The sequence below is a fragment of the Didymella exigua genome, assembly GCF_010094145.1.
Source record: "Didymella exigua CBS 183.55 unplaced genomic scaffold M421scaffold_21, whole genome shotgun sequence".
In the NCBI taxonomy this organism is placed as follows: domain Eukaryota; kingdom Fungi; phylum Ascomycota; class Dothideomycetes; order Pleosporales; family Didymellaceae; genus Didymella; species Didymella exigua.
The window spans coordinates 333,170-359,780 of NW_022984795.1; the positions used below are offsets into that span (position 1 = coordinate 333,170).

General features: G+C 52.7%; 13 protein-coding genes across 13 annotated transcripts; 8 read left to right on the forward strand and 5 right to left on the reverse strand.

Annotated features, from left to right (window-relative positions):
- The first annotated feature begins 7 nt into the window (after positions 1 to 7).
- M421DRAFT_422610 (uncharacterized protein) lies at positions 8 to 1,092 on the forward strand. Its single transcript, XM_033593220.1, has one exon. It carries the CDS (start codon positions 270 to 272, stop codon positions 990 to 992), a length of 723 nt encoding a protein of 240 aa, XP_033446898.1. The 5' UTR covers positions 8 to 269; the 3' UTR covers positions 993 to 1,092.
- M421DRAFT_422611 (uncharacterized protein) lies at positions 1,076 to 1,998 on the forward strand. Its single transcript, XM_033593221.1, has 3 exons — positions 1,076 to 1,359; positions 1,414 to 1,531; positions 1,586 to 1,998. The coding sequence occupies exons 1-3, from the start codon at positions 1,198 to 1,200 to the stop codon at positions 1,933 to 1,935; spliced, it is 630 nt and encodes a 209-aa protein (XP_033446899.1). The 5' UTR covers positions 1,076 to 1,197; the 3' UTR covers positions 1,936 to 1,998.
- Positions 1,962 to 3,620, reverse strand: M421DRAFT_422613 (Zn-dependent exopeptidase). The gene is made up of 4 exons (XM_033593222.1): positions 3,436 to 3,620; positions 3,116 to 3,386; positions 2,330 to 3,070; positions 1,962 to 2,277 (listed from the first exon to the last, which is right to left on the reverse strand). Exons 2-4 carry the CDS (start codon positions 3,263 to 3,265, stop codon positions 2,041 to 2,043), a joined length of 1,128 nt encoding a protein of 375 aa, XP_033446900.1. The 5' UTR covers positions 3,266 to 3,386; positions 3,436 to 3,620; the 3' UTR covers positions 1,962 to 2,040.
- A 162-nt stretch (positions 3,621 to 3,782) lies between these two features.
- M421DRAFT_422614 (uncharacterized protein) lies at positions 3,783 to 4,426 on the reverse strand. Its single transcript, XM_033593223.1, has 2 exons — positions 4,356 to 4,426; positions 3,783 to 4,309 (listed from the first exon to the last, which is right to left on the reverse strand). Exon 2 carries the CDS (start codon positions 4,167 to 4,169, stop codon positions 3,975 to 3,977), a length of 195 nt encoding a protein of 64 aa, XP_033446901.1. The 5' UTR covers positions 4,170 to 4,309; positions 4,356 to 4,426; the 3' UTR covers positions 3,783 to 3,974.
- Positions 4,427 to 4,931: 505 nt separating this feature from the next.
- M421DRAFT_6913 (uncharacterized protein) lies at positions 4,932 to 6,317 on the forward strand (the record flags this gene model as incomplete). Its single annotated transcript, XM_033596587.1, has 3 exons — positions 4,932 to 5,380; positions 5,429 to 6,194; positions 6,240 to 6,317. The coding sequence occupies 3 exons, from the start codon at positions 4,932 to 4,934 to the stop codon at positions 6,315 to 6,317; spliced, it is 1,293 nt and encodes a 430-aa protein (XP_033446902.1).
- Positions 6,318 to 6,575: 258 nt separating this feature from the next.
- Positions 6,576 to 9,543, forward strand: M421DRAFT_422618 (uncharacterized protein). The gene is made up of 3 exons (XM_033593224.1): positions 6,576 to 8,522; positions 8,573 to 8,959; positions 9,009 to 9,543. Exons 1-3 carry the CDS (start codon positions 6,803 to 6,805, stop codon positions 9,356 to 9,358), a joined length of 2,457 nt encoding a protein of 818 aa, XP_033446903.1. The 5' UTR covers positions 6,576 to 6,802; the 3' UTR covers positions 9,359 to 9,543.
- On the forward strand, positions 9,543 to 10,164 carry M421DRAFT_212368 (uncharacterized protein). Its single transcript, XM_033588238.1, has one exon. The coding sequence runs from the start codon at positions 9,678 to 9,680 to the stop codon at positions 9,990 to 9,992; it is 315 nt and encodes a 104-aa protein (XP_033446904.1). The 5' UTR covers positions 9,543 to 9,677; the 3' UTR covers positions 9,993 to 10,164.
- Positions 10,165 to 14,533: 4,369 nt separating this feature from the next.
- Positions 14,534 to 15,870, reverse strand: M421DRAFT_102376 (uncharacterized protein; the record flags this gene model as incomplete). Its single annotated transcript, XM_033586768.1, has 3 exons — positions 14,534 to 15,426; positions 15,498 to 15,779; positions 15,831 to 15,870. 3 exons carry the CDS (start codon positions 15,868 to 15,870, stop codon positions 14,534 to 14,536), a joined length of 1,215 nt encoding a protein of 404 aa, XP_033446905.1.
- Positions 15,871 to 16,076: 206 nt separating this feature from the next.
- M421DRAFT_212526 (Metallo-dependent phosphatase) lies at positions 16,077 to 17,564 on the reverse strand. Its single transcript, XM_033588239.1, has 3 exons — positions 17,151 to 17,564; positions 16,184 to 17,101; positions 16,077 to 16,131 (listed from the first exon to the last, which is right to left on the reverse strand). The coding sequence occupies exons 1-2, from the start codon at positions 17,470 to 17,472 to the stop codon at positions 16,335 to 16,337; spliced, it is 1,089 nt and encodes a 362-aa protein (XP_033446906.1). The 5' UTR covers positions 17,473 to 17,564; the 3' UTR covers positions 16,077 to 16,131; positions 16,184 to 16,334.
- A 531-nt stretch (positions 17,565 to 18,095) lies between these two features.
- On the forward strand, positions 18,096 to 19,415 carry M421DRAFT_422622 (Spt4-domain-containing protein). Its single transcript, XM_033593225.1, has one exon. It carries the CDS (start codon positions 18,142 to 18,144, stop codon positions 19,129 to 19,131), a length of 990 nt encoding a protein of 329 aa, XP_033446907.1. The 5' UTR covers positions 18,096 to 18,141; the 3' UTR covers positions 19,132 to 19,415.
- M421DRAFT_422623 (uncharacterized protein) lies at positions 19,342 to 19,581 on the forward strand. Its single transcript, XM_033593226.1, has one exon. It carries the CDS (start codon positions 19,395 to 19,397, stop codon positions 19,557 to 19,559), a length of 165 nt encoding a protein of 54 aa, XP_033446908.1. The 5' UTR covers positions 19,342 to 19,394; the 3' UTR covers positions 19,560 to 19,581.
- An 18-nt stretch (positions 19,582 to 19,599) lies between these two features.
- On the reverse strand, positions 19,600 to 21,317 carry M421DRAFT_422624 (putative RTA1 domain protein). Its single transcript, XM_033593227.1, has 2 exons — positions 20,750 to 21,317; positions 19,600 to 20,701 (listed from the first exon to the last, which is right to left on the reverse strand). Exons 1-2 carry the CDS (start codon positions 20,866 to 20,868, stop codon positions 19,684 to 19,686), a joined length of 1,137 nt encoding a protein of 378 aa, XP_033446909.1. The 5' UTR covers positions 20,869 to 21,317; the 3' UTR covers positions 19,600 to 19,683.
- A 165-nt stretch (positions 21,318 to 21,482) lies between these two features.
- M421DRAFT_422626 (uncharacterized protein) lies at positions 21,483 to 26,437 on the forward strand. The gene is made up of 5 exons (XM_033593228.1): positions 21,483 to 21,692; positions 21,744 to 23,115; positions 23,166 to 24,540; positions 24,588 to 25,691; positions 25,744 to 26,437. Exons 1-5 carry the CDS (start codon positions 21,581 to 21,583, stop codon positions 26,383 to 26,385), a joined length of 4,605 nt encoding a protein of 1,534 aa, XP_033446910.1. The 5' UTR covers positions 21,483 to 21,580; the 3' UTR covers positions 26,386 to 26,437.
- Positions 26,438 to 26,611: the final 174 nt, after the last annotated feature.

The following is a 26,611-nucleotide window of genomic DNA, read 5'->3' on the forward strand; positions in this document are numbered from 1 at the left end:
TCGTGATGGCAGAGCTCGAGCAGCTGTGATGTTCGTTACGGGAAGGCAGCTAACTGGTTTGGGCAACAGGCTACAATATCCGCTGTTGCCCGGCTCTAGGACTGCTAAGCCGAACCTCAGATTCATGTTGAATAGTATCAGACTGGATACCCTAATTCAATCAGAAACACCAATTGAAAACTTCACAGAATTGTATCTCATTTCGTTCAAAGCAGATCCAGCCTCCAAGTTACTACACCGAGAACTCATCTTCATACGAATTCAGCACCATGGCCGTCGACACGATCAACACATCGCTGTCAGCGAATGACTCCCGCATATTGAACGCGCTCTTCGATCCAGAAACACTTCCATCATCTGTCGCAAAGTCAAAAGATGCATCCGCCATAGACACAACGTTACCTCCGCACCCCGCCATTTCTTCATCACAGCTCTCTATTCTCGAGACACAACAGAACGACATCATCCGCCGCACATCGAGCGAATCCAGCCCAGAGTTACTCGATGCTGGGATTCAAGAGTTCGAAAACATCATCGCCACAAATCCTACGTACCCAAGCGCCTTCGTTAATCGCGCACAACTGCGGAGGATACGCATCGAAGCCGCACTTCCAAAAGAAGCACATATCTTCTCAGCTCCAGAATCGGACATAGAGAACCTCTTTACAGATCTATCCCGCGCAGTCCACCTGTCCCTTCCCACATCATCCCCGACAGCCCCAGTCTCCGCATACCAGGCGCGCATCTTACGAACCGCGTTTTCGCACCGCGCTTTTCTGTACTTGAAAGCTAGCGAAACCTGTACAGAGCTGGGGGGGCTAGGCAAGAGCGAGCTGGAGGAATTGGCGTCGAAAGATTTTGCTGCTGCGGCGCGGTACGGCGACGAGGCAGCGAGGGAGATGAGTGTTAGGACGAATCCGTACGCAAAGATGTGCGGTGCTATTGTCAAGAATGCTCTGAGGGAGGAGAGGAAGGGGAGTGGGATGACGTAGACCGAGATGAGAATCAGGCTCGCGGTATGGTGCTGCTTAGAGATAAAGTGCCCCGCATCGAGCCGCTACTACCACACGCAAACGTTTTGTGGACTTCGTATTCTACGTTCCACTACTACAGCTGTCATTGTACCTACCGTGATGCGACATGTGTCTCTGCCCGATATGCAAACTCGAGCATCAGCCAAACGAAAGTCTGACCAGTATGGCGCTGTCCCACGAGACCGACTACAGGCTACCAGCTATAGAAGGCGTGGAGACCGCCAGCCCTCGAAAAAGATGGCCAGCTGATATCCGATGCCCATTACCAGACCATGTGCTCAGGTCTTGGAGGTTGCTCGTCGACCATAACTTTATCAACCTGAAGGTGCGCTCCTTGTTTGTAATTCATCCATTGTGACAGATCCTGATAGCTTTCCAGATCATGCAGGCGACCCTTAGGAGAATCGGATGCGGCAGTGACACCGTTTCTACCCCAGAGGAAGCTATTCTCACATACCAGAACGACCCAATGAAGTACAACGTCGTGATCATGGACCGTAAGCTACCTTCCTGGCATCTTGACATCCACGCTTACTCATTTCTCATTGAAGCAATGCGTCACCATTCCGTGACGGGCGTCGATGCATTCCGCCAAATCCGCGAGTTTGAGAGCGCCAACGGCGTTCCGCCTTGCTTCCTCATCGCCTCAGATGGTGCTAGAAGTATACTGATGAACCTCAATGGGCTACGTCAGAAAGTACTGGACTCTGGTGTTGATTGTGTGCTCCCGTGGTATCAACACATGCTGCCGCTTTATGATGCGCTAGCGGGTCTGGAAGAAAGACCTGCGTGGGATAGGTCAAGGGTGGTTACAAGAGACAGCATAGCCGAGAACACCATGGGATTGGGAACTGCGAAGTCAGGCCAGGGAATCGAGGAAAGTGATAGGGCCGTTTCATGATATCATAATTCATTGGTTCTTAATGTAGCCCATGACTTATTCAACTCACCCATAACGCCTCTGGGTATCTAAGCAACTCCACCAATGCCACATTCACGCAACCGCTTACTTGCTCTTGCTAAACCCAAGCTCGTACAAGAATCCAAGAACGAGCTGGCCGTGCTGAAGTACGTGCTTGGGGTCGATGTGCTCGATGGTATCGTTGGCAGTGTGGATGTAAGGGTTACGGTATTCGAACGCAGCCTCGAAGACGAAAGAAGCAGGATATCCGTTCCTTGTGGCAGAGCCATGGTCTGAGCAAGCATAACCGCAGACGCTGCTGACGCGCTCGATTTCGGTGTACTATGAGCATGTCAGTAATATTGTATGTCAAGGTTGGCGAAAATCGACTTACCTCGTCGATAACACGGCCGATATACTCATTCAGCTCGGGATCGGTGAAGTCGGTGATGAGACCAAAGCTCTCAGGCTTGCCAGCGTCCAGCGTAGCCTTCGTGTAGCCAACCATATCCTGGTTGAGCATAGCCCATACGTCCCTGCCGGCGTTGGCGTACTGAGTGAAGATGTCCTGGCTACCACGCAGACCACCCTCCTCGGCAGCGTACCAATGGAACTCGATGGTGTTTTGCAGCTTGCTTGGCCCGAAGTCCTTGTCAGACAGAAGAACACGGAGTGACTCGAGAAGTAGGAAAGAGCCAGAGGCGTTGTCGTCGACGCCTGGTGCTTTGGCTGTGGTACGGTTTGCGCCGTTGATTGAGTCCAGGTGAGCACCTACGATGACCGTCCTGTCGCTGCGGCCACGTACGGTCACGACAATGGACTTTTGGGGCCAGAGTGCATGTGGGAAGGCCTCGACGGTCACGCCTTGCTTCTTTGACTTCAAGACCACGTCCTGGACTTGGGCGAGGAGCCATTCGGACGCTTGGGTTCCGGTCACCGTCTCGGAGAATCGCGTGTGGTAGGTCGCATACTTCTCGAGATTTTTTCTGATATTGTCCCATTTGAGCTTAGGGAATAGACGCCTGATGTTTTCCTTGTACTTGAACTTGGATGGGTATGGAGCTGGGACCTTAACTGCCTTGACCTCGGTGTCAAACTCCGTGATGTCGAAGAAATGGCTGCCGCAACCGCCGCTCTGCATCCATCAGTACTAATGCGGGCGCAAGAATGCGCTGCTTACAGACGAAAGTTCCCATCGCTCCTCCTCAGTTATCTGCACGGTCTGGCCAGGGGCGGTTTCAATGGTGTACAGAGCTCGAGGTTTGACCTTCCCTGGCTCCGCAATGACAGAAGTCGCACATGCGGCGGCGAAGATAGCAATGGCCTTCATGCTGAGTGTGCAACTGTTTCCCTGTCTCTAATATGCCTACGTCGAGAGGTTCACAAGAGATCGTGCACGCAGCGAAGCTCTGATATAAATACCAGCCTGAGGCCAGTCGCGGAAGGCAACGCAGTCAGGCAGTCAGCGGATCCATCGCGTAACCTAATAGTATATCTTACCATATGGAAGCGAATTTGACAGTACCAAGATCAGGCACAAAATGAAAGCACCAATGAGCAGTGTGAAGTAATTCGGGGTTGAGCTCGGCGTTCTTGTCGTTGCCGAGCGCACGGCGGAATCTCTTGTCAACTGCCTAAAGGGACGTAGTTTTCGAGTAAAGCGGCTGATGTCGAGCATGTACGCGATAATTACTAGACGTATCTACCTGGTGAAGCATGGTCATAATCTTGCTGTACAGGCAAGGATGGAACGACCGCTGAGGCTGATGACGGAAAGCGCGCCGATTCAAATCGCGCTAGAGACGCGTTACCATACCGGTACCAGTACCCAAAACACGTCACATCCAGACTTCAACACCATCCATCCATCGATCTGCCTTCGTCAGATCTCGCAGTTCCTTGCTCTCTCGCAAAGTCATCTCCTTTGTAATGTGTGTTCTTGGGCCATGCACTGCCTCTCGGTGCGTTGCGGTCGATCGACGTACACACCGCTAGATCTGGACACACAGGCGCTGCTGTGCACTCATAGTGTGACATAATCATCCAGTTCCAACACTTCGCAGGTTATTGGTTACGGGTGGCGAAACGGTCGACTCGTTGTTGTTGCTTTCTCGGTTTCTTATCCTACTCCCCTCTTCCCTGTCCAATGCACTCCACTTAGCGACGATGGCAAGCAAGCGGTCTCCCGTCCATTCCGCCGCGACTCCTCGTCTGTACTCCGTACAGGCTGCCATGTATATTGTGAGGTCGTCGATCTTGAGTAGCTCACTGGATACCGAGCGCTTGATGGGTTGAAGAGGGCGACATGGCTTCCCATGGCTCGGGGCTCTGTCAGACGGTCGTTCAAGTACTGCTGGTATAGCTTCGGAAAGACAGGTTGGCTCGCCAAAATTGCTGTTGGTAGGGATACTGATGCTCGCAGGCACAAGCTCGAGGCTACCTATGGGGAAGTGGCGGCTGAATGCTGTGCACTCGTCGAGGTCGATACTGGAAGTTGCTGGAGGAAGTCAGTCTTGTATGCAACCCGAGCTTAGTCTGTCAATCCTACATATCTATCCGCCATTTTCTCAGCCTGGAGCCAGGAAGATGTCCGGTCAGCAGCCCTGTTGGTCGCTTTCTACTGTGGACCTTCCTTCAAATTGTCAAAGGGTTGCTCAGGAAGATAACCTCCAAGAACGCGGTCGCGAGCGCGCTGTAGTCTTCCATGCTTGGATGCTGAAGTGAAACAGATTCAAACACCGCACCCTTCACTTCACTGCAATTCCGCACACCTAGTGACAAGATGCGCCCCACATAGCTCTTGCAAAGGCCTGCTGCACACAAATATTCGCATTTCCTTCTATGACTGTCCACGCTTGCTGCGCGACAAACTGCTTTTACGTCCTCAGTGACTCCGTGTCATCTTACGTTGTTTTCCGCCCTGCCTGCGCGCGCAATCACGCTCCTTCCTTTTCTACGCCTAGATTGTACTCATCTTGTCAGTACTTCGTCCTGCAATGCCCAAATACGCACGCTTCTACTCTGCTACGGAAGCGGAAGCAGTGAAGAGCTTTCCTCGACTCTGCCTTCGGCAAACTGACGCACCGTGCTTCAGCAGCGACGATGCGCAGAAACTTGCCGGCCTCCTCGATGGTACTCTGACAATATCCTCGCGCCCGCGCAACGATATCAACCAACCGCTATTCCGCCCCAAACCAGTCATTCGGTCTGTCGAAGAGCTTGTATCCAACGCATCCGGATTCATCATCGCCCGCGAGACTGTACATCGCGACAAGTTCGTGCATCATGACAATACCTCCGAAGAGTCAGCTTCCGAGTGGAAGACCAGGAGCCGTACACCGAGCTCAGACGAGCGGTCGCCGCGGACAGTTCGTATCACTACTCCTAGTCTGAGCGTGAGGGAAACTGCCTCCAGCGATTGGTCAGATGATGACATGGCGCATGTGTAAGCTCTGTCTTGAGACCAACCTGGATGTCAACTAACATTGGACAGGCCGAAGCGCACCCACATGAACCAGGTCCACGGCTGGGTGTCGTTCCCTGACCATTACGCTTTGTATCCGGACAATGTGCTGCAAAATATGGACACGCAGTTTTCCAAGTGGTCCCACGATCTCAGCGAAGGCACCACCGCGGTCCCTTTTGCCATGGCGCAAGCTCCACCCGACACCCACGAGAGCCTTGTTAAGGTCGACCGAGAGTTCTGGATTACAGGGAATGAGAGTGCTAACGTGGAGAGTGCTAATAGCAAGGCCGTAGCCAAAGCAGTACTCGAGCGCGCGCAGAAAAAGAGCCCCAAGCCTCTTTATTCGACCAAGCCGGCTGGAATACCGAAGCTCAAGATGTCGACCGCTAGCGACGCCACTTCCAAAGACGACTCTTCGTCCAAGCGCGCGGCGCTTATTGCTAAGAGCAAGACAGCGAAAGAAAGCTCTCTCGTGATCAGCAGGTCGGCTAACCAGCGACGATCTGCGATGCACAGGAACAAGAGCCGCCGGTCGATCATGCCGTCACCACCACCTACAGCGAGGAAATTGGAGCCCGTGAAGAAGCAAGAAGCGCAGACCGAAGAGTCACGACCTACCATCCTCATCTTGGACCGCAAGGAGGATGATCAACATCGTGAACTCGACTCTGCTTTACAGAAGGGCACGCTCGATTGGAGTAACGACAGACACGTGGACTTGCTCATGAAGCGATTGAGGGGCACAGAAGCAGACAACGACGAGGATAGAGGCCGAGTGGTTGACAGAATTGAGGTGAGTGAGATCCCTCAATGCAGTAACGTAACTAACATCCTGCAGGAGACCGAACAAGCCGGTAAGACACAAAGACTGAAGAGAAAGGCGAGGAAAATGGCGAAAAGCAGTGCCACGAAATAGGTGCTCGTTAGCTCTCGGTACAAGCCCGGTGTGTTCATCCCAAATCGTATCAATGCCCAATACATGGCGTTTACACACATAGTTCTGGCACAATCCCTCATGGTGACTCGTTCCGTCGTGATGGACGATGACTGATAATGGCCAAAGCCGATCCGACCCTGCCCCGCGTTAGCCGGCGTGCAAGCGGCTCGTCAGCCGTCGGAGAACGGCGCGAGGTGCACTTTTCACTCGGTGCTGGGCACTGCAAATCGCTGAGACCGAATTGATTGTGATTCTCAATTGTAGCAGGGCAATCAAAATTTCAGCAACTGCATCTGGCACAATTGCACGCTGTGTAAAGTAGGAATTTCACTGACCGGCAATTCACGCTTCGGCCCATGCGCTCGGCCCAAAAGACCCTTCCCACAGCAGAATCCAGTCATTGCCGCCGCCATTCAACAGTCTTGTTCCTGCGCCATCCGCGCAGCACTCCACCAGCCTGTGAAATGGCCACAACACACGACCTAAATGCCGCCCTGGGTACACAGGACGCGAATTCGACCACTAAGAAGCGGACACACCCCGAGGACTTTAAGCGCGCCTACAAGGCATGCATAAATTGCCGGCAGCGTAAGGCAAAATGCATCCTCGGTACTGGCCCGGATGGTGGTGAGCTCAAGCCACCATGTCAAAGATGCAAGCGAGAGATGCGAGAATGTATCTTTAGGTCTGAGCGATCATGGGTGAAAAGGCGGAAGCCTGGGGAGTCGAGAGATGAGGAAGAGGAGATCAGCTTTGGTGACTCGAGACCTCAGACTCATCCTCCTGGTCCTGTGCCTTCCTCATCTGTGCCTGCACCCGCCCAGCCGTCGCCAGCTCAGCGTTCATCTATCTCAGGCCATGGTTTCACTCCTGTGCAAAGCCCTTATCTCAATGGGCACTCACATCGCTCTGACATCTTATCGCCACCGTCTCATCTTCGGCGGGTTTCGTCTCAGCCCGATCTTGCCCATTCAGTAATGAGGACCGTTGTCTCCAGCGGCAGCGATGCACTGAATTTGCTTTTTGAAGCCGCCAACCACCGCGATGCTATCGACAACCAAGAAGCGAACGGCTCGCAAGCGTATGAGACGCCAAGATCAGGACCATCTGGTGGGTTCGACGCTGCATCGCCGTACCACACGTTCCGAGCACAGCCAGTGCAGATGTCAACACCATCGCCAGAGACACTGAAAATATGGACATCGTGTCGATTCGTGCAGATGGGCTGGTTCTCCGCGCACGAAGCCGTCACGTATGTCGACCTCTTCTTCAAGAATTGTTCACCTCTGTCGCCTATCCTTGGCGACTTCTACTCACACCATGATAATCACTACGCGCTGATAGCGCTGGACCCATTCTTATGTGTCACCATTCTCATGATTTCATCTCGTTATAATATCCTGCCAGGAGTGGGGGGCGCATCAAGAGGCTATTTCGTTCACGATCGATTATGGGAACAATGTCAGCGCTTCATCATGAAGATCATGCTCGGCCAGGTAAAGCCGTCAAAAGCACAGAGCCGGACAATTGGATCAATTGAGGCGTTGTTACTGCTCTCAGAATGGCACCCACGCGCCTTGCACTTTCCCACTGCAGCGGATGGGTGGGACTGCGAGCTCATGATTGGCGCCAATAACACAACCGCAGAAGGTGCGAAGCTGCTAGAAGGGGACACAACATCGAGTCGATGGCTAGAGGATGTCATAGAGCCTGCGAAACGATCGGACCGCATGTCGTGGATGCTGATGGGCTCCGCTCTGTCGCTGGCCCAAGAGCTGGGCTTGTTTGAAGACAACGCGAGCATTGACAAAGACCAAAGATCGTATCCGAACTCAGGTACAGAGTTCCTAGTATTACGGCGCATTCGGGCCCGCAAGCTGCTTTACGTCCTGCTCGAGCAGCTGTCGTGGCGACTTGGTTGCACTTCGATGATACCGCAGAGTTTGAACCATGCTCTGATGGAGAAGATACCCGTCGACTCCGCCACAGGTGCTGTCGAGCAGTGGCAGTCGTTCATGAGCGCATGGGTGGAGCTTACCAAACTGGCGCGCTCTGTTTCTGACACCATCTATCCTTCGGCAGCGACTACGAAGAGCTTGCTGCGTACAGGGAGATACATTGGCTTGCTGGAGCACTTCCAGCCACTGCTGACATCATGGAGGAAGAAGTATCTAGACCCCTGCAGTAAGTGTTGTCTATCGTTACTTATCATTTTGTGACTTACCGCCGTGCAGAGCTCAAGGTGGGTCTCCACGACATGCTTACTATCGAATACCAATACGTCCGCATATACACCAACTCGGTCGGCATGCAAGCTGTTGTCGAACGCACTCTCGCCGAGACAGACAACGATGTGCCTCAAGACGAGATCTTGCCTATGAATCTCGAGCCCAGAGACTACGACTTCATCCAAGAAGTTGTCGACGGAAGCTGTCAGATTCTGCAGAAGGTGGTGCAGCTGTCAGAATCAGGTGCCCTGCGCTACTCGCCGGTGCGGATATTCTTGCGCATAACAACATCCTCGATATATCTCATCAAGGGTCTGAGCTTGGGATCAAGGAATCAGAAACTGCAATCATCACTTGACATCTTGGATGCAGCGATCCGCGCTCTGCGTGCGAGTAAGCACCTCTCGCAATCATCACCTGTCACTCACTAATACACATCCAGGCGTACTCGACGACATGCATCTCGCGTCCCGCTACGCAACTCTCCTGGAACTGCATGTTGCTCGCCTCCGCGACTCCTTCGTCGTGTCCTCCCGCCCTCCTCGCATTCCCTCACGCGCCACATCCGCCGAGCGTAATGGCACAACAGGGACCATGGACTTCCTTAACAGCCACGCTGGACAGTCTGCGCTTGCTGGCCTGGCAGGCGATGTTACAGGTATGATGCCTGATGATGATTGGTTGGCGCTGCCTTTTGATCCCGCTATGGCTCCGTTTGGGCTCGATAACCAGCAAAATTTCCAGAGCTTTGATGATGGGACTCTGGATTTTATTTGGAATTTACCGATGTAGGGTGGTGGGTCCAGACATTGTAACAAAAGGGAGAACTTGTGGGTCTCGCAGACGAGTGGCCACGATCAGTGGTTTAGACGGATGTGAACCATGGTTGCATCTGCAGTTTTAAGCTGCCTCCTATAATATCTAAACAGCTTTGTGCATCATGTCCGACACACTACATCTCAAGCAAACGGAATCTCGCTCTCGAAAACACGTGCCACTAGCATCTTCCATCACCGCCACCCTTGGTCATATCATGCCATGCATAGGCAGTGCCCCACCACTTCACCCTTGAAACGAAATAACAAAGGCCAATTCTTAACCAACGGAGGACATGGAACCGGTACATAGATTCCAGCAAGACAGATTCCGCGCCCTCAACTATGCCATCAGAAGCCCCAATGCGACCGCCAAACGCAGGAAATTTCCAACGACCAATGTTTCGTTTGCAGAACACAGCGCCAACATCTTGAAGCTAATCAGGGACACGCACACTGTAACTAATCCAGGTGCCACCATTCTAGCCCGAGAGAAGCTACAGAACTATACCCTTCTGAGCTCAATTGCTAGGATCTATGGCAGACTTATCCGTGGCAAAGAAGCCCGCAATTTCTTCGAACATATCAGTGTCCGGGTCTACTATTACTGAGGTGGTGGTGTCAAGCGACAATCTAATGGATATCTTGTTCAATCATCAGATGGATGGTCAGCTACGACCCTTCACCCAAGAAGAACGCAAATCAGCTTTGAACTTGTGTCAGTTCGCAATTTATTGCGGCAGAAGTAGCCGCAGTATAGTCGATGGAAACTGCGCTGAGTTGCTTGCTAGCTATGAGGCGACCATATATACATGCCCTGAGACGTGCTAGTCCAAGGTAGTCAACAGAAGTGACGATCAAGGCCTATAGGACCGAATTGCACCGCAACACAATCGAGAACCAACGGGCCGAGCCAGCGAACGATAATAGGACAGGAGATGCTCAGAGATTCGATCAAGATGCCGCTGCACTGACGAGATTCAAAACTCTTCTCCAAGATGAATCTCTCACAGTCAAATACGACCTTGAGACCATGCCGTTGCTACAAACTCTGCTATCTGTCGTTGTGACCTATGTAGATACATCCATGCTCGACCTCGTCGGATTCAAGCGAAAGGCACAGATTCAAAGGCAGCGCTATCATGTAGAGTAGCCTAATGGCCAGCCAGGAGATCGAGCTAGTTTCTCCGAAAATTTTGCAGCACTGACGATGCTGTCACCGCCTCTGATGGTTGGCTCCGCTGCTTGAGCGAATTGATAGGCCAGCTAGGTCCCTTCGTGAAGGCTAATATCACGGTCATTGCGTTCAAGTATCGCCTGGCCAACGCCAAGCACAAGGATACTAATCAAGCATCTGATAGGAGGACACAAGCACCCATTCCCACTTCCAGTCCTAGGGGACCTTGCTCAGAGGTGGGTGGCGGCGATGCTGATCATGAAGGCGGCACGAAGTCTCCTGACCGAAAACCTGATAAATACAAGCACTATTCAGAGATCAAAGCCCTTGACAGCAAGCCATGGGCTATCGCTGCGTTCACTTGGCTCGAATTGATCTGTTTACATACCATTGCCTATCTGGCCCTGGAGCGCAGCGTGGGGTCGGATTCGAGCAGCGTCACAAATAAGATCCTTCAAAGGATTGCGCTTAACGTCATCGGGTCTACATCAGATTATGCGGGCACCCAGCTGTATATCAGAGAGTTGCTTGACAACTTCACTTTCCGACGTGGCAGAAGAACAGTGAAGTTCGACGAGGAAGAGAGCAAGCTCATTACCTATCGACTGGCTCGGAAACCATGGACGTGAATTTGCCAAGAAGCTTTTGCTTGACACTGCAGCAAGAACGGTCTTCAAGGGCACATAACATTGCGAGACTTTGCTTATCTCCCTATATCTTATCAGCAAGTTGCGCGAAGACCTTATCAATCCGGACACCTGCGAGACCAATGCCCAATCGAACGCGTTTCATCTGCTGCTGCCACCCCAGGAGCTTACTGATAAATTGGATGACCCTCTCAAAATTCCGTCGGTCACAAAGCGCTGTTGCCCTACCTGTCATACACTGGTGCTGTAAATCGTCAAGGGTGCAGGCTACGAGCCGGAGATGCTATATGCTGGCTCTCACGCTGCGTAGTCTCAAGTTGCTCTGCCTCCTTTCATTCTGAGAGAGGCAGGCGAGGCTGCAATCACCGCTGCAAAACTCGCGCTGGAGTCTCGTCTGTTTAAATTGATTAAAATCATGAGGAAGTAAGCCAGCCCACGGACAGAAAAGAGCTTCAAGAGCGAGGCGTCCGTAATCTCAAAGCCGCTCGCCTTTGTCAGCTCGCCGATTCCTGCAATTCCCAAGTTCGTCTAGCCAAGGGGCATGGAAGATTCAGTCAATACGGACTACTCATGGCCAGAGGGAAGGAAGTATCGCCGCACACCCTCGACTTCAACTGCAGTTTCAGCATCGAGGAAAGCCAAGACATTCAAGATGTACGAGTCGTCTCCAATTCCAAAAATCGAGTTCGGAGAGCCATCCAATATGGGAGCATCGGCATCGAAAGGTGGAGAGGCAGCGAAGACTGGCGCACCTGGCAAATTTGACGATCATGACGTCGAGATGAAGGATCGGTGAGCGTCGCTCGCGTTGCGCAACTCTGTTCTCTGGCTTGAGAATTCTTCGGAGGCTTAGCTTATCAAGAAGCCAGCAAGATTGAGTACATGGTGGGTTTGAATGGGTAGACAGTACAAGATACACAGGATCGGAACAAGAATAATGACCAGATTGACAGGTCATCATACCACACATAGCGTAATGCTAAAGCTAGTCGTAAAGCACCCCAGAAATCTCTTAGAACTTCACCACATGGTTCGAGTGATCCACGGGATCAACACCATTTCTGCGAGAGGCATAATTTGATGACAAGAGATTTCCTGATACTTGTTGGTAATCCAAAACATTATGTGCGGATCTTTGTGACTATGTCCTGCTCTCACTTAATAAGTACACGTGTAGCAATCCTGGCCTCACGCCGCACAATGTAGAATTCGAGATCACCACGAGGAGCTAGGTCCACGATGATCCCCAACGAAGCGCGCGAAGATATTATTCATGTGGTGTACCGTGTATCTCTGAACAAAGTTTCAGTAAATTTGGCTTTCGGGGTCTTCGTATGGTTCGGTTTGTGTAAAAAGCAAACCCTGGATCTCGTCGTCATCTGCAACGGTCACTCTGAATGTTCACGTGTTCATGCAGATAAGATTTCCTATGCACATGATGGTACAGAACAAGTTCTCTTGTGGTGTTTTCTAACCCCCCGTCACCTGCATGTTCAGACATGCTGCAGCGTCACCTGCTTAGCATTTCGCGCCAAACATAAAGAACCAAGGCACAATTCCAACTTGCTAACTTGGCGTAAATCAAAACCACACATTGAGAATCCTGTGGGTCGCACGGGTAACGAGACTCCAGCGGACTATGGTTTGCTTTCCACTTTCATCTTCATTTGGGCGTCAAAGGCACGGAGCAAACGCGTAATGCACAACAGCTGGACCCATCGGACCAGCCTCTGGTATAAGCTGCTGATACTTAAACTCGCACCAACCCGCCCTTCCAATGTTTTCCAGCACCACCACCACCACCCACGACCTCGCTCATTCACGATCTCGCCCACCACCTCGCCTACGATTTCGCCCACCATATCCCCTCGAAGGAGAGGACTGCACGCCTAAAGGTCAAGAGAAGTACCTTCTTAACTCATCGCAGCTCAAACCGCAGGCCTCTCCGGCAACCAGTGGATCACTGCATGGCCAAGAGCAGTCAATGTCTTCAGTGGGAACAGGATCAAAGATGTCGTATCCGCAAAAGCACTGTTGAGGTCAGCCTCCACTCCGCTAATCCTGCGCGGGAGGAGACTCGCTTCGCGGCTCCATTCTTTGCCCGCAAAGCTGTAGCCCTGCTCGGAGCACCAGCGTGCACAGAATCCCCCAGACATCTCAGCATTGCTGGTGAGAGCCCTTTTCAAAGCGCGCTTCCCAACGCGATCGACGTAGCATCATTTGTACGTCCACTCGTAGGGAAGATCGATGGCTGGTGTCAGAGCTTGACGACGGACAAGATCCACGGGAATGGATGCGCCAAGGGTTAAAGGCGCAAGATGGCCCGCAATGAGCAAAGAGTGTGTGGTGTACATCTTGAAAAGAATGTGATGGTGAGTAAAGACCGTGTGATTCTTGTCGTCGCTATGTTCGCCGATGAGAAGACATTGCTTGTATTTATAGCTAGGGGACTGCGTGCGACGGTGAGGCTGCGGTGTTGAACATTCATCATTTCCACAACTTGATATCTAATACCACATCCAGACTAGTCTATCGAAAAGGGTTTATCGGCAGCAAGGCTGGAGAGAGCCAAGAATTCCGGGGTCGAAGCGGAGAATTCGATTTGGCGAACCATGTCTCAAAGGCTGGCGATCAAGCCACAACGCAGGCGGTAAAGAGCATCCGCGCAAAGTCAAACGCGCCTCGAGATGGTATTCTGAGTGTTCCTGAGATACGGGATCTACGTCTTCCAGGTTTCGTGCTTTGGCCTCCGCTTATGCAGCAGGAACTGTTCCGATTCGGATGGGCTGAGGTCGAGATTCGAGGTAGTCGTAGGATAGAGGGCGGGAACTTGGACAGCAAGTGAGCCGTGGCGTAGGTGGCTATTCTTTGTTCCGGCTATGGTATATTGAGAAGCCGTCTGAGTAATCTTTTGTTAGAGAACAGCTGTAAGACCCGCAGGCTAATAGCTGTGCACTCTGAGCAGTCGTTGGGCTGCATCAATGTCGCACGCCCTCTGCTTATTTCCTGGACATGGTCTAGCGCTGCTCAGGCTCCTGTCATTGAGCTCGACCATCCATGAGTGCGTCATCATGAAGACAACCCACCAATAGCCTCGTTCGTCGAAGCTTGTTCCACTGTCTCATATCTGCCAAGACGTGGCTGCGTGGAGGGCGGAGAAATCACTGACTAATCTCTGGAGGTCCGGGAAGCGGTCCGTGCTCTAGTCTATCCGGCGGAGCTGACCGTAGTGAACGGAGCGTTGTGCCGAGTGCGGGTAGCTTGCATCGTGGCTGTCATACAATGGGGTCGTGTGAGGTGCTCGGAAGTGACTGTGTCGATAGCCATTTCAGATGTCCTTGATGGCTTCGAGCTCCTCTGGTCTACCACCACCAACCATGTGTGTCCCATCTCCGTCTCCATTGAACCAGCGACTGCTTCGATGCCAGCTTGGAAGATTCTCTGGATCCTCATCTTCATTCTTGCACCCACGTCTGCAACCTCCACCCTGTCGCCAGCTGGTGCTCGCCCACTTCATGCATCGAGCATACTCGGCACAACGCACTGTTCTTCGCTTCTTGCTTGCGGAGAACTCAGTGAGTGTTTGTCGTGGTGATAACCGCCGCAGAGTGATGATCGAGTGCGCGCAGAAGTCAGGGATTGGAATTGGCAGATGAGTCAGGGCCATGGCTGTGGTCTCTAGCGACTCGAGGGTGTAGAGGAACTCAGTAGTTGAGGCAGCGAGGAATGGTTGCTGCGGCTTTGACAGTGTAATAGTTGACAGCGAGGATGCTTTTCGTCGCAGCACCCTCTTCTGCCCTGGCTCTAGCTCTTTAGGTTGGAAATGTCCGTCTTCGACAGCTGCAGCAACCGGTGTAATGGCTTTAGCAAAGGCGTCGTCCATTTCTTCGAGCGCACCAATAGCTGGACCATCAATTTCCCACTCAAGTACCTCCTTGGTGCAGTCTGCCATGGCCATGTAGACGAGGTCTTTGAGCTCCATTAGCAACTCGAAGATCATACGTTGGGGCACCGGACGCTGGTCGAAGAGTGATTGTATGGCTGGGAGAAATTTGCGCGCTACCTCCCCGCCAGTGTAGAGATTCTTTCCATATGAGAATGGTGCGTTGTCTGCCATCTGCATTTCGACTTTCGACATTTGACGGCTGATGCCGGCAGCCAGGTGGCGGATCTGGACGAGAGGGTTCTGTGTAAGGGATGCTTGTAGCGTTGGGGAAAGTTCTGTGTCATGTCAGTGTCCATGATTCTGTGCTAAGGACACTGCATGAGGCGTAGGAGGAGAAGATGCATACCTGTAAACGAGACCTCGCCGGCAAGCATGACCAAAGCTTCAGCAAGCTCTTTTTCCTTGATCCTCAGCTCTCGTCTCTGCGCCTGCATGCTCCGCCATGGCACGACGAAGCTAATGCTTTTCCCGCCAGCATCCACGGCCTTCCCATCTTCGAGCTCGGAAGAGGTCTCGACAATGCTTGTCTTCCCACGTTTCTTCCCTCCGCGCGCCTCGTCTTGGTGGTATTGGAGAGTAAGGTAGAAGTCGTTCTTGTCGCGCGTATTTCGGAGGTTCTTCCAAACGCCTGTTGCAACGCATCAGCATTCTCTCGGGAATAGCTCTGGAGTCTGCTTACCAACAAGGGCTTTGGCGGAGAATATTTGTTGTGCAGGCATGTTGACGCGTGCAGCCAAGTACTCTTCACATCGCAGGGTATGGCGGTATAGCTTCGACGCGTTGCGCAAATTGACTCGGTGTCGAAAGCAAGTTGGTGAGGCTTGAGCGCTGAGGTGGAGCTGTGGTGAGCCGTGCGTGATCTTCCACCCTTGTTTACCTCTAGCCTATCTGTCAACAACACGTGGGGCCGAGGTCGTGCGCTGGCAGCACCAAAACGTCACTGTGCAGCTGGGCTTGAGATGAATAGACCCTTCTTGATTCTATGTGTAGCTGAGTAGATTCTGACCTGTTTATCCAGAGATGTATACATACAGTGTTATCACTCTCCGTACACCGTCTGCCCATGCTGAGCCCCAATCGACCCAGGGTATGATGATGCGCCAAAGAACACCAAACCATGCATCGCTGCAATGTTGCGAAGAACGACTGAACCGAATCCTGACCCAAACCAATGCAATGATGTTTACATCAGACCCTGCATACCATTCGAGGCGTAAGCCATTGGCTTGATGTTGGGGTGCGGTACGGCGTCAAACTTTGTGTATCTGAGCTTGTAGTCGGGGCCAATCTTGATGAAAGCACCCTTGTTGCTAGTGCTGTCGCAGTAGTTGGGCGCTGAGAAAACGGTGATACAGCGTCCGTCGTGCTCGACCTCATAGCCTTCCATGCGAACCTCGTGCGATCGAATGATAGCTTCGAGTCCGTTGTTCTCACAGAAGCGCTTGGTAATGTCGGGTCCGAATTGGAGACCGACACCACGCTTGCTGGGTCCCCGGCCAGGGGCAGTTTGAGGATCAGTCCAGAGCATCTCCATCATGAGACCAGACTGGCCAGGTTGCCTCTGCTTAAACCGGTCGAGCTTCCTGACATCGTCGAGTGTGACCTTGTCGTCCGAGAAGAGGCCACCGTGAAGAACGAAGAACTTTTTGCCAATGAGCGTAGCCAGAGGCAGCAGAGAGAAGGACTCGGAGAACAGCTTGAAGATGCGCTCAGTGTACTTGGCTCTGCACTCGCCCTCGAAGCCGTACATTCGGTTCATGTCATCGGTCTCATGGTTTCCGCGGTTCAGGAAGAACCTATCGGGGTACAGCCACTTGTAGGCATACAGAAGAAGGGCGATCTCGGTAGACCAAGACCCGCGGTCGACGAAGTCACCGTTGAACAGGAAGGAGTGCTTCTCTGAAGGCTTGCCGGCGAGTTTGAAGATGTTCATAAGATCAAAGAACTGGCCTAGTAGTAGTCAGCACCTGTGCAATGTATGAAGTCCTAGTATGCTTACCGTGTGTATCACCGCAAACGGTGATCTCGTGTCCGTCCTCGACGTCGTGCTCGATCATTGTGGGTTCCTTCCTGGAGATGTCCATGACTGCGAGGATGATCTTGTAGGCATACTTCTTGGCAATCTTCTTGCCATTCTTGAATCTCTTGATCATGTCCTCGACGAACTCGAGAGTCATTTTGTCGCCCAGATGTGCACCATCGTAGCCACTTTCCAGGATCATGTTCTCGACATCCAGACCCTCTGCAACTGACGGCGCATCCTCAACTTCAATGGCCTTCAAGAAGGCGTCGCGCTTGATGATCTTCTCGCATTCTACCATGCGCAGCTTCGCGGTCGCATCGTTGGGTGCCTTCTTGACGACGAGCTTCCAGTCCCTGAGCGCATCGCGATGCTTCAGGATGAGCGTGTTGGCTGAGGCGCGACGGTAGTAGGCCTTGACATTGTTCGGGTCGAGCGCGATCGCCTTATCTGCGTCTGCGACTGCAAAGCCATATGCTTCGACCTTTAGGTTGGCCTGCCGAACCAAGTCAGTATGTGGCCGGGTGCAGCGGCCAGGCTACGTACCTGCGCACGATTGGTGTAGAATGACGGCTCCTGGTCGTACTTCTCGATGGCCTTGGTGTAGAAATCCAGCGCAGCAGGCCAGTCGTGGGCCTTGAAGGCGGCATTGCCCTTATCCTTGAGCTCGATGGCCTCTTCCTTGGCGCCCATGATGTATCTAAGTTTTGTGCGGATCGGCGGGGTATAAGAGGCACACGAGGAATAGGTAGGCACGAAGGCGGGCGACTGGAATATAACGATGGAAGGTGCGCTTCGAGAGACGTTCTTTCCAAGTGTTGGAAGATAGCGCACGGCAAAAAATGTCGTGAACGGCCAACGCCTTTTCCCGCACCTAACGAAGCGTCAAGCACACAAGATCCCCGCCTCGCCTTGCCACTAACGCATCGGCCAGCTAGCGGTCCCAGCGACGACGTAGCTATCCGCAACAATGCCTCCGAAAAAGGGCCTCGCTACCACAAGGAAGGTAGACAGGTACATCTACATTGACGAAGACGCCGGCCCTCCCGCAGCAACAGTGAAGAGTGTTCACGTTGCCAAAGCAAGGAATCCTCTGGAAGACAGGAGCACTCCAGCGAAACAACACAGCAGAAGCTGTTCATTGTTGGCCAACTGTGACGAGGAGAACATTGACCCTAACGACTTCCGCGGGGTCCCAAAGCGCTCTAATTCCATCGAGCCCTGCCAAGCCACTGAGAGCTCCCATTCAGTCGGGCTACAACAGAGCACCCTTGCCAACAACCTTTTTCCGCCCAAAAACCAAGAGCACGCCCTACCACGGTTCGAGACAGTTGGCTCAAATATTCCTCTAAGACCCTTGCGCCGACTGCAACGATCGGACACGCCCCTCCAAGACACCCCCAACCCGAACCCTTTACACAACCACAACGCGCCCGCCGAACAACAACCAGCACCCCCTCCCAAGACTCGCCGCCTCAAGTCCCGCACAAAGCGCTTGGACTCGACCGCCTCAGAATCCTCCCAGCATCCACACGTCTCATCGGACCCTCCCATCTATAAGCCATCCGCGAAAATGACCACCATGATCCCCGGCGGTGCCTTCGTCCCACCCAACCAGCAGCGTAACCTACGCGCCTGCATGGTTTGCTCGATCGTGCGTACGTACACACAGTTCATGAGCGGCGGCTGCCCCAACTGCGAAGAGATTCTCGAACTCGCTGGGAACTCCGAGAACGTCAACGACTGCACTTCGCAGGTCTTCGAAGGCCTGATCACTGTTGCAGATACTTCGAAGAGCTGGGTTGCCAGGTACCAGCGGCTGGAGGGCTACGTCGCTGGTGTCTACGCTACGCAGGTCGAGGGCATCCTGCCTGATGAGATGATATCGGCCATTGAGGCAGCGGGCATCAACTACGTACCCAGGGACGGCAGCGAGGACCAGATGATTCCCAAGGACTAGTCTTCCGCTCATTAACACAAAAGAATGGCGCTGTAGGTGCAAGGCAAAAGAACAACAGGACAACAGGAGGTGGAGCCATCATTTTGCATATTTAGCAATGGAGTTACGGCAAAGGAAGCATGTTAAGATGCTCAGACCGGGGCAGATACCAGATGTAAGAGACATGTACCAACCAGAATCTCGCTGTGCTCATCATCAACTTAGAGACTAGCAGAGCAGCTTGTGATGTCAAGCAAGGTGCCGACTATAAGATATGCAAAACTATGAAAGTTTTCACATACGACCATAGGACGTTGAAAACAAGGCTTCCCGTTCGCTCAGCCCTATTTAAGCAACGTACCGGTGGATTAGTAGTTAGGTGGGTGACCACTAGCGAATACCCGCTGTTGTATGTTTTTGCACTTTCCAGCACTCCCAAGTCTGACTGACCACAGCGAGCGAAGAGGTGCCGTTCTTGAAGAAACAGTGGATTCCAACCTCGAGCTGCCATGCGAGCATAACAACGTTAATTGTTGAAAGCAAAAAGCCACAGCGATCTCCTACATAAGACCTCTAGCCTCTAGCCTCCGAGACATTCGTATCCTCACAATTTCTGGCCGCCCTGTCCCACTCCCGCCTACCGGCCACTTTATTCTTTTTCAAAAAGTGCCTCTCAACATACCCTCTCTCGCCCCAAAGTCTGAACGGATCCAACAGCGCACCCACTACGCTCCGCTTGTTGGCTTTCTTCTCAAGCCGCACACGCTCCAGCTCTTCGTCACTCATATCCCAGAACTTCGTCTCCCTATCCTTGCCCCGAATCAACCCCCAGATATCCAGTGGATCGAAGATGGTGACGGGCCACGGACGATCATCGTCCCAACCGGGCCCTCGACGCTCTGTAACGCCATCTTTCGTAAGAAAAGTCCCGTTCGAGCGCGGGAGTCGTTTGCCAGGGTGAAATACGTTGAGCAGCGCGGTGTTGATCCACATGATACCCGCCTCGAAGACCCAAAAATACACCTCGTTCTTATAGATCTCGCTGTCCCACCCCATAACATACTCGACCAAGCGGTATATACACCTCACCGTGACAATTGCAGCAGAGACATACATAACACACAGTACCGTCTTCGTCCCCCTCGTCAGCACGCCCGCCCGCAGCGCCTTACGATGGAACAGCGCAGCCAGCACCCCAAACCCCGCGAACAGCGCGGCTTGCAGACTCAGACTCGCCATGACCATATTCGCACCCGCCTGCCGCTGAGATGCAGTCATGCTGCTGTTCGCCATGCGCCACGCCCCGTTGCCGATAAGGATCTCGCACACCCCGTCCAGACCGATGAAGGTTGTTGCCACACGCCCCGGGTGCAGGGGCGCCAGGTACGGCATGTAGTACAGCAGGCGCGAGAGCACGAAATAGTTTATCAGTGCGTACACGGGCGGCCCAGACATGATCAGGACTGTGGATGCGATGAGAATTCCAAGGGAGGAGGTGTGGTAGGCGCCCGCTAGGCGCATACTGAAGCCTGCAATCATTAGGAGGGAGGCCCAGGGGAGAAGAAGGGTCGTGCGCCAGGATTTGTGTTTCCTACGCTTGGTCAGTGGTGGATTATATGCGGAGAAGGGAGATTCGTACATTGTCTGGTAGGCGTGAAGGACTCCTGAGACAAGGAATAGGACGATGAACATGATTGGGGCGGCCTTGTTGGGTGCGTAGTACCATACGCTGCCCGGCGAGTAGTCGCCCATACCCATAGTAGAGTGGGAGTAGAGTCAGGCTTAGAGATGTGACTTGAAGACAAGGAAGAAACGGGGCAGACGATCGATATGTCAAGGGATCGGGCGCATACGTGAGCTGTCTGGTTGAGTGAGTAGACGGCGGAGAAGGTATTCATACGTAAGTTCAAATACTATCAAGGCTTCCCTATCACGAAGCCTTGTGGAGGCAGTGTAGAAGTTTCCTGAAGGGCGATGCGAAGATGGTCGCGAAGTCAGGCTGACTCCTTTTGAGCAATGCGAAAGGACGCGAAGGAAAGACATAATTGGCCTGAGACTGCCAGAAATGCCTTATTGACGAATGCGACGAATGCGAGGCGCCCTCAGACTTGGAAATGATGTGACATGTCGTGCCGCGAGACGACGTTGCATGGCACGCCGGCCGCCGCATTCATCGAGTCTCATCCTGAGTGGACCTGTATTATTACTGACCGGTCCTGAACAAGGTCAACACAAGCGAGACGGCATTTGGTCGGTCATTGCAATTGGAAAGGCTGTAGTCAGCCGGTCAGAGAGTCGAGGCTGTGAAGCAGGGGTGTGTTATCGATAAACGAAGCGAGGCCCTAAGACGGATCAGCAAGTCGAGCCAACCGGCAACGTTCACTCACCCTGGGAGCAGACACGTGAGGCTGAGACAGCATCGCTCTTCATACAACGACCCTACAAATCATCATCATATTGCACGTGTTTCATGAGCGTGGCTGAAGATGTTGCGCCAGCCTTAGGTGCCCCAGAAGATGCCCCTCGGCCACAGCAATACGAACTAGCGGTGATGGATGGGTTGTCTAGCTCTAAGGTCACGGGTATGGACCCTCGATCTGTAGAGCAATTGCGCTCTGTGCTGACAAGCATAGTCGAGTACCACGATCCGTCGGGCGTGTTCCCATTGATTCAAGAGGACTTGACGGCGCGACTACCGCTTCGGAACCTGCACTGGAAAGCACCAACAAGGCCCCTCAGATCCATTGACTCTCTCCATGTGGACCTTGTGCCTACCAGCGAGTCGACCCAGGATGCAAGCGCCGAGAAAGAAAGGCGCCATCAAATTCCGGGCCTACGTCGAACACCTTATCTGAAGGTGTATCTCTTGAGATGCGATGATTCGGAAGCCTACAAGGGCACAGCACGTAAACAGCTGCGTGAGTGGATTAAGGATCACACACCGCCAGCTCAGAGCAGCTCAACGAGCTCGCAAGAGAACCACGACGCCTACGAATGGATGATCATCCACGTTGTCTTGCCCGATACAGCTGCAGCAAGTCAGCCACGTGGGTCTGGAAGCGCCGCAACCGGGGACAAGGAAAAGACCGGCGCGACTTCTGTCTTCAAGAGGACATCGACTACCATTCTCGAGAAGATTCGTGCAGACTTCAACATTGCTTCAAAGTCGGCGCCCGATCGAGTCGCACAAGTACGGCTAAAGAAAGAACGTGTGCCTCCGCAGATGCTGCCTGCCGCAGGCTTAGTCGCATCACCAGCTACTCTTGAGACCCAACAGGAGTATGATGGTGCTTGGGCAGATGTAATTACCAGATTCAAGACACTGATCTTGTCTTCTTTCGATCTGCGGGTCAGTCAATACGAGGAGGATATTCGCAAGAACGATTCGCAGCGCTCGCTCCCAGGCTGGAACTTCAACACTTTCTTTGTCTTGAAAGAAGGACTGGCGCGGGGCTTCGAAAGTGCAGGTCTTATCGACGACGCGCTTCTCGGTTATGACGAGCTTTCAATCGGACTCGATACCGTTATTCGTGACCAGGCAGACGATGGTAGCGCCCTACAAATGCTCAACCACTCCGAGGATTTGTATCAGCAAGCGGCCAAGGTCCTAGAACAGGGCCAAACCGCTGATGGCAATAAGCAGGATCGTGTGCAATTTCACGACGACAAGCCTATCGACGCCAAGAAGAAAGACTATCGAGGGCTCATTTTAGCTAACAACATCTCAATCTTTGAGTTCAGGGTGTACATCTTCGCTCGTCAGATGTCGATTCTTCTTAGAATGGGTAATTCGCAGTCAGCACGGGCAGATCTGGCAAATAAGCTCCAGCCGCGGCCAAATGCCAGTGTAAATCAGAGGTCGATCGATGATAGCCATCTTGGTACCAGCTCGGATAGAAGCGTCCTTGACTCTGAAGATCTGCTTTCGCTAGCTGAACTTTGTACACGAGCGCTCAACTTCGTAACCTTCGCCGGTCGGCTGTTGCGGGAAGACCTGATCAACGGGTAAGTCACCCTATCTGCCTTTCGAATATGAATTCTGACATTTCAATTAGTGCCAAATTTCACGAAACCACCTTTCCAGAGCAGCTAGTCGAAAATTTGGTGCGATCGTGGACATTTTCAGCGCTGGATCAAGTGCTGCGCGAAACCTCAACATCGTCCCTTCCGTTCACAAAGCTTGCGAAAGAAGCCAACACAAGTTCGCCCGGTAAAAGCCGTTCTTTCAGTGGTCGTGGCAAAGAAAAGCTGGGGCCAGAACCCAAGACTATGATACACCCATCTCGTTCATCGTCCCGCTCAGGCTCGACAGAGGCTGCCTACCTACAGCCTTCGACGACTGGCCAGGTAGTGTACGAAAATGGGCAGTACCAAGATCGAGTAGCTCTTGCACAACCAGGCATGGTCAATCAATCAAAAAACGGTTTGATGGATCTGGCTGGTCAAAGAGCACAGCTGATCGGTATCCAACGCAGGCTTCTCGAGCACGTTGGAAAGTCACTGGGATGGGCTGTGGGCTGGGCAGCAATCCTTCCTACTCTCAGCCAAAGCGAAGACTTCGCTGAAGTCAATCTTGGCGAGGATGAAGAAGACGAGGAAGAAGCAGAGGGCGCCACGAATGCTAGAAATGTCGCGCGACCTGTTCATGCCACCTCTGGAATATCCTCGACAGCTCTCGTCAACGCTGCCACGTCTCTCGATCACTTCCGCCAGTTTTACGAGACGCTCAGCGACCAGATCTTCCAGCACTATCGTGCGGCTGGACAGATCAAGTCCGCAGAAAGCATCACTGGTGATCTGGCAGCCCTACGTTACGAGCTTGGTGATTTTCGAGCGGCAGCAACGTATTTCGGTAGCATGGCTGGCATTACAAACAAGGGCTCACCAGACGCAAGTCTGTCACTCTTTGCTAAGAGCAGATGGAACACCGTTGTGGCGACCATGCTGAAGATGTACGCTCGTTGTCTCAAGAAGCTCCATCGCAAGGATGAGTACATTCGAACGCTTCTCGATCTACTTGCCAGATCATCCGCCAGTAGGATCTCGTTGAGCAGCTCATCCAAGCGAGCGAACGACGACGGCATCTCCAACGTGCCAAACGACTGGCTGAATGACGACAGAGTTGACACTGGTGGTGTGTTCAATGAGCTTGTCAACTACTCGCAGCAGCTGCCGTACGATGTGTCTGTTCAGATGGCCGACTACTTTACCGACATCGTTGTGGAGCCTTACCTACAACACTACGAAGATCAAGATGGCTTCCAACTCCGCCTCCAGTTCAGACATATCCTAGAAGATGAAATCGAGGTTCGCGCAGCCAAAGTCAGGTTGGTCAGTGCCAATTCGACTACCGCTAAAGACATCTGGCTGGAGACACCTGAGGCAATTCCCATCAAGAAGGGACTGACCCAGGTGTGGGTTGGATGCAATGTAAGCCGCGCCGCTGAACATATGTGTACAATACTGACAAGCGGCAGGTCAATACAACCGGGCCATATACAGTTGACAAGATCGTTCTCGAAGCCAAACGCATTGCCTTCGTGCATGAGCCCGTCAGCAAAACGGAGGCTCCAACTCCCCTCGGCATCATTGCCTCGGCATCCGTTACGTCTTTGAAAGCTGCGAAAAAGGCCCGTGTCCAGTGTTTTCCCCGCGCTGAAGCACTTGACGCCCGTGTCTACCTGTCCCACTTCATACACATCGACAAACCACGGCATATCGAGATCTCTTGTTCCATAGGCGCAAATGAGGTCGAGCGGGCAGAAATCCGCCTGAAGTCTGCTTCAGCTGGGCTGCGGCTGCGGACCGCGGAGGCAAGTCTGGAGTCAGAAGATGGCGTCATAGAAGACAGTCAGAAGCCTGGTGTGATCACAGTTGGAGCAATGTCGGCAAATTCCAGCATCACCCTGAAGATTCCTTACGATATGGAGACAATCCTCCAGGACCTCGCTGTTAGAGCTGAAATTGACTACCACACCGCAGTTGGTCAGTTTCAGTACTTTTCATCATTCACCATTCCGGTCGAACTACCACTGGACGTCAATGTACACGATCACTTCAAGGGCAAGTCGTTGTTTTCAAAGTTCAATATTAAAACGGCAAATCAAGCCCCACTAGAGCTACTCGATACTGAGCTTCAGGGGTCAGAAGAGTTCGAAGTCCACGCGCCAAAGAGGTCAAAGAAACATATGCACGTCTTTGTGAATCAGCCAGCAGCGGTGACATACAAGATCATCAGAAAGGCCGCCAGCGCCGAAGAGCAAATGCAGACTAAGCCGACTGGAAGTCTAGCCCTTGCGGTAGAGTACCGTTGCTTGAGCGAAGACATTCTCGACCGCTTGAAAGCACACTTTGCCGCTTCTCTCAGGGGCAGTCCTGTTACTCATCTCAGCCGGCTCCTGTTAGCAGCCTTTGTCGAGCGTGCCGAGCGAAAAATCATACCCTACCAGTACGATAATATCGCACTGCTCGAGAAGGTAGATATGGGTGTGTTCGAAGAGATGGATTGGGCAGAATGTCTGGAAAGCCTACCGCAATCTGCGCGTGAAGAGACGCGATCATGGATGCAAGGCTGGCTGAAGGTAAGCTAGCCTGGAAGTGACTCCAGGCGAACCAACTAATCTGATAACACAGGACAACAAGACAGTGCACTTACTAAAGACCAACACATCAGCTCCTGCAGCCACGTCCGCGCCACCATCTCCCCATCCACCTCGGCGTATGGTCATTACGGTTTCTATCCCTCAGGTCCACATCTTAAATACCACTTCATTGGACCTCACGTCTTTGTCCCATCAATCGAAGATCGCTGTCGTTGGCCAACCCCTCCAAGCAACCCTGCATATCTCGCACACCCGCCGATGGGCTTCATCTGCATCGCTTGTTGCTGCAGCAAACCTTGACACCGCGGAGGACCCTATCGAGTTTGTGTATACCCTCGACGCATCACCGGATCAATGGCTTATCGCCGGTCAACGCCGTGCCCTTTTCACAGCCACGAAAGACGAAACCAAAAACTTCACGATCATGCTCATTCCACTGAAAGCAGGCAACGCGCTGCTGCCTAGTGTGGATATCAGGCCGAGGGTCAAGCCAAAGGAGAAGGATGACGGCAAGGCTGGTGACGAAGAGATTCTCAATTGTGAGACAGATTACTTGAGTTACGGGGAAAGTATCATGGTTGTGCCAGCCTTCCATAGTAGTAGTACTGTTGGTATTGGTGACATGAGTTTGGGCACAAGCAGCGTTGTTTGGCTAGAGAGTGTGGGACAGTAGAAACGAGAACATACTTAGCATGTAGATTCTACGTGTTAAACTTTTGCGCGACCCATGCCTAGTAGCTCGTAAGCTATCGATTGCTCCAGTGACGTTTGTTGACAACTGCGTTGGCTTACCTTCACCTGCAGCTTCCCTTCTTGTATTGGCAAGTATCCCCACCCACACGGAACAGCGACAGCGCGACAACAACTCACTCTTTTCTCACCCCGAAATCACGGCGAAA